Raw genomic sequence first — 4,148 nt, 5'->3', positions numbered from 1 at the left:
CCTGAAATCACAGAAAAATACACAAACTCATAGTAAAGTCCAGAAAAGTGAATTTTAACTAAAAACTAATAAAAATATACTAAAAACTAACTAAAACATACTAAAAATAATGCCAAAAAGCATATAAATTATCCGCTCATCACCTAACCCTGGTGGCAAGCTGAGTGTCGCTTGCTACAGTTATAGAATGCTGATGTTCCATGGGATGTGTTTCGAACGACCTTTTACAAGAAGTACTTCCCTGAGTCCACAGGGGAAGCGAAGGAGATGGAGCTAATGCAGCTAAAGCAGGGTTCCATGTGTGGCTGAGTACACCAACAAGTTTGAAGAGCTTTGTAGGTTTTCTTGGGTGTGTCAAGGTGACCCGGAGACTTTCGAGAGTTGGAAGTGTATTAAGTACCAGAGGGGTTTGAAGGATAGCATTATGACTGCTGTGCCTCCTTTGGAGATCCGTGTCTTCTCTGACTTAGTAAACAAGGCTAGAGTAGTGAAAGAGAATGCCAAGACTATGGCGACATCCAAGGACACTCATGGAGGGAGCTCTAGTCGGGGGCGTGGCAAGTATTTCCATCCTAGAGGTCAAAGCTTCAAAAGAGGAGAATATGCCCCTCAAGGTCAAAGAGGTTTCAGGAAGAACACTCAGACTCAGTTTCAGTATGCTAAGGGGAGAGGAAATCAGAGTAAGAATTCTCCGAATTTGACTTGTGTACGTTGTGGACGTTTCCATCCTTATGACTCATGCAAAATTGGTTTAGGTGGTTGTTTCAATTGTAGGTTGCCTGGCCACATTGCGAGGGATTGCACTCGTGGGAGGAATCAGAATGCGGGCTAGGGTTAGCATCAAGGTCGAGTCTTTGTAGTGAATGCCAAGGATACTTCCAAGGCGGATCCATTGATGAGAGGTATATGTCTAATTGGTGATAAATCCTTAGTTGCATTATATGATACTGGAGCTTCACATTCGTTTATTTTGTTTGCTAAAGTTGAGGAACTAGGCTTGAAAGTGTCAGAGTTACCTTTTGAGCTGCATGTACATACTCCGCATCAAACAGTTATAACTAGGTCAGGTTGTAAACAAGTAGGTTTCAAGCTTGAGGATAGAGACTTTGTGCATGATTTGATCTGTTTACCGATGGTGGGGCTAGAAATGATTTTGGGGTTTGATCGGTTATCGAAGAATCGGGTTTTGTTGGATTGCTTTGAACGGACTATTTGGTTTATGCTGGAAGAAGAAAATGGAGTAGTGGTAGCTACGGGGTATTACCTGAACTCTGTAATGGTGCATTCTAGTGGGGAGGAGTGTCAGGGTTATATTATGTTGGCTGCTAATGCACTGGGTGATGCCCAGAGCTTAGATCAGATTCCGGTGGTTAGAGATTTTCCAGAAGTGTTCCCAGAAGATATCTCTGAGTTCCCACCTTGATGCACGGAAACTTGTCTCTCAACAAACTTTCCTTTGGCAAGTATACCGAATTTGTCGTCAAGTAAAAACTCACAATAGTGTGAGGTCGAATCCACAGGGATTAACGGATTAAGCAAATAATGGTTAATTGATTATCCTAGTTAGACGAATCATATTGGAATAATGAGTAACAAGGAACTGTAAATGGCATAAAAGTAAAGAAAGCAATAAAATGCAGAAAAGTAAAATGGTAAGAAAAGTAAATGTAAGAACTAAAAATAAAATGAACATTGGGATCAAGAGATATTGCAATCCTCCGGATCAAGTTCATTCTCATCTCTTCCACAATCAATGCATTCATTGATCTCCTTGGCAATCTTAAGTGACTGGATCCCAATTCTTTGGCAATCCAATCTCTCTAAGCTTGAAAATTGCCCAATTCCTTGGTTTAATTGCTCACAGGAAGAGATGAAGTGTGGTCACTGATTATACCACATGTATTTCCAAATCAAAGTGTTGGAAGGATTACATGTCACTATATCTGCCCAGACCCCAATTTGGTCCAACATGAGAAAGCATTTTTAGCATGATCTCCTCATCCCTTTTCCAAGGCTCAGAGGAGATCCAATTATGGAGAGTTTCTTTTCCAAGACAACTAACCAATTGGATGAAGATCGAAAGCTTTCTAGTAAAATCAAGAAGAAAGAAAGAGGAAGAAGAATAAGAACTATAATTGATCCATTGAATCACAATAGATCTCTCTAACCCAATGAAAAGAGTTAGTTGATCATTGCTCTACCAAAACAGAAAAGAAAGAAAGTGCAGAAAAGTAAAGATGAAGATTAAAACTAACATTCAAACTTCTAAATTCATAAATGAAAAGTACAAAGAAAAGAAAGAGAAGGAAAAGTGTGTGAGGGGAGGAAGTCTGAAGACCCCTGTTCAATCCCCAATTCCAGAATCCCAGTCCAGCCTTCAATCCCCCCCTTTTCAAAGTAAAAACTAAGGCCTTTATATAGGCTCTCCTAAATTACAAAATAAAATTAAAAGCAAATTACAATTAAATGAAAAGTCCTACTCTAGATGCTTCTTGTGGCCTTTGATTGGTTGACACTTGTGGGCTTGCTTCATTAAGGTTGGGTGGTTCTTAAAGAAAAGTGAATAAAGTTGAGGTCCAGGTGCTTAGTGTTAATGCTGCCGTTAGCCACTCAAACGCTACAAGTGTGGCGTTAGTGCTAAAGTTATTGTGGCTAACGTTGTACTTGCTACCCAGTTGGTATTTTTGGGGCTTAAAAGATGCCTCTTGTTTGTGCTCTAATTTCATGCCCACTATAAACTATTATATGTCTTTGGAAAGCTCTGAATGTCAGCTTTCTAACGCAACTAGAATCACCTCAATTGGATCTCTGTAACTCAACTTATGCTCCATTGAAGTGGACAAGGTCGCCGGCATAGTCGCTAGCGTTACTGGAAAAGGTGAGTCACGATAACGCTAGCGATCAGGGCTTAATATTGCCAGGTTCTGGAGCTCAAACTTAATGTCCACCCTATACTATTATATAATTTTGGAAAGCCCTGGATGTCTACTTTCTAATGCTTTTGAAAGCGCATCATTTGGAGCTCTACAGCTCGAGTTACACTTCTTGGAAGGTGAAGAGGTCAGTTGGCCTTACTACAGGTTGATACCATGTTCATCCTTGCACTTTTGGGGCAGGTTTTCTCCCTCAAATTTAGTGCCCACCATGTAGTTCCATATATTCTTGGAAAGCTCTGGAATCCTACTTTCCAATGCCACTGGAACCACCTCATTTGGAGCTTTGTGGCTCAGTTTATTCTTGTTTGAAGAAGGCATGGTCAGGCTGCCAGGTGGGATTTTTGCCCACGTTAATGTCCACGTTAGTGTAACTAACGTAGCCATTAACGTGGGTTTTCCTTTGCTTCGCAAACGTTAGTGGAGATCACCTTTTTCACTAACGTTGGCATCTCCCTTTCCTTCCACCTTAGTTCCCACGTTAATGTAACTAACGTGGAAGCTAACATGGGTCTTCTTGCCCTTCGGTAACGTTAGTGGTGTTTACTTTTACCACTAACGTTCCATGCTCTCCTTCTTCAAAGTTAATGCCACTAACTTTCTCACTAACATTTGGGCTTCTCTTTTCTTCCACGTTAATAGCCACGTTAGTGGCACTAACGTAGCCACTAACCTGGCTCTTCTCTGCTTCTTGTTACCTGAAATCAATCAAACAAAGTGCATCAAAGTCTTGCTCTTAATCATGGGATCATGCATCATCCAATCTATCATTCAATTCATGCATAATTCTCATGAAATCATTCAAAATTCACAATGTTTGCTTGAATCATAGTATGATTGCATTTTCAACTAAATACTTGCTTATTTCCTAAGAAAATGCATGAAACCAACCTAAAGCATACAAAAAATGGCTAGTAAAACTAGCCAAGATGCCCTGGCATCACACCTTAAAGGAAAATTGAATTTGCAATTGAATTGGTGCCGAGAGCTGGAACAGTGTCGATTGCGCCGTACCGAATGGCTCTGATAGAGCTGGCAAAATTAAAGACTCAGTTGGGAAAGCTTCTGAATAAGAGGTTCATTCGACCCAGTGTATCACTGTGGGGAGCGCCAGTTCTATTGATAAAGAAGAAGGATGGAGGAATGCACTTGTGCATGGATTACCGACAGTTAAATAAAGTGACAGTGAAGAACAAGTACCCGCTGCCAAGGATA

General features: G+C 40.6%; 1 protein-coding gene across 1 annotated transcript; it reads left to right on the top strand.

Annotated features, from left to right (window-relative positions):
• The first annotated feature begins 424 nt into the window (after positions 1-424).
• On the top strand, positions 425-1,423 carry LOC130975277 (uncharacterized). Its single transcript, XM_057900093.1, has 2 exons — positions 425-827; positions 933-1,423. The coding sequence occupies exons 1-2, from the start codon at positions 425-427 to the stop codon at positions 1,421-1,423; spliced, it is 894 nt and encodes a 297-aa protein (XP_057756076.1).
• Positions 1,424-4,148: the final 2,725 nt, after the last annotated feature.

The sequence above is a fragment of the Arachis stenosperma genome, chromosome 4 (genome assembly GCF_014773155.1).
Source record: "Arachis stenosperma cultivar V10309 chromosome 4, arast.V10309.gnm1.PFL2, whole genome shotgun sequence".
NCBI lineage: Eukaryota > Viridiplantae > Streptophyta > Magnoliopsida > Fabales > Fabaceae > Arachis > Arachis stenosperma.
Note: the sequence above shows the minus strand (reverse complement) of the source record. Positions and strands in the feature narration are given on the sequence as shown.

Coding starts and splice junctions, on each gene's coding strand:
- LOC130975277 (XM_057900093.1), top strand. CDS start 425: ATGACTGCTGTGCCTCCTTTGGAGATCCGTGTCTTCTCTGACTTAGTA. Junction 828..932: donor TGGGAGGAATCAGAATGCGG/GCTAGGGTTAGC, acceptor ATAAATCCTTAG/TTGCATTATATGATACTGGA.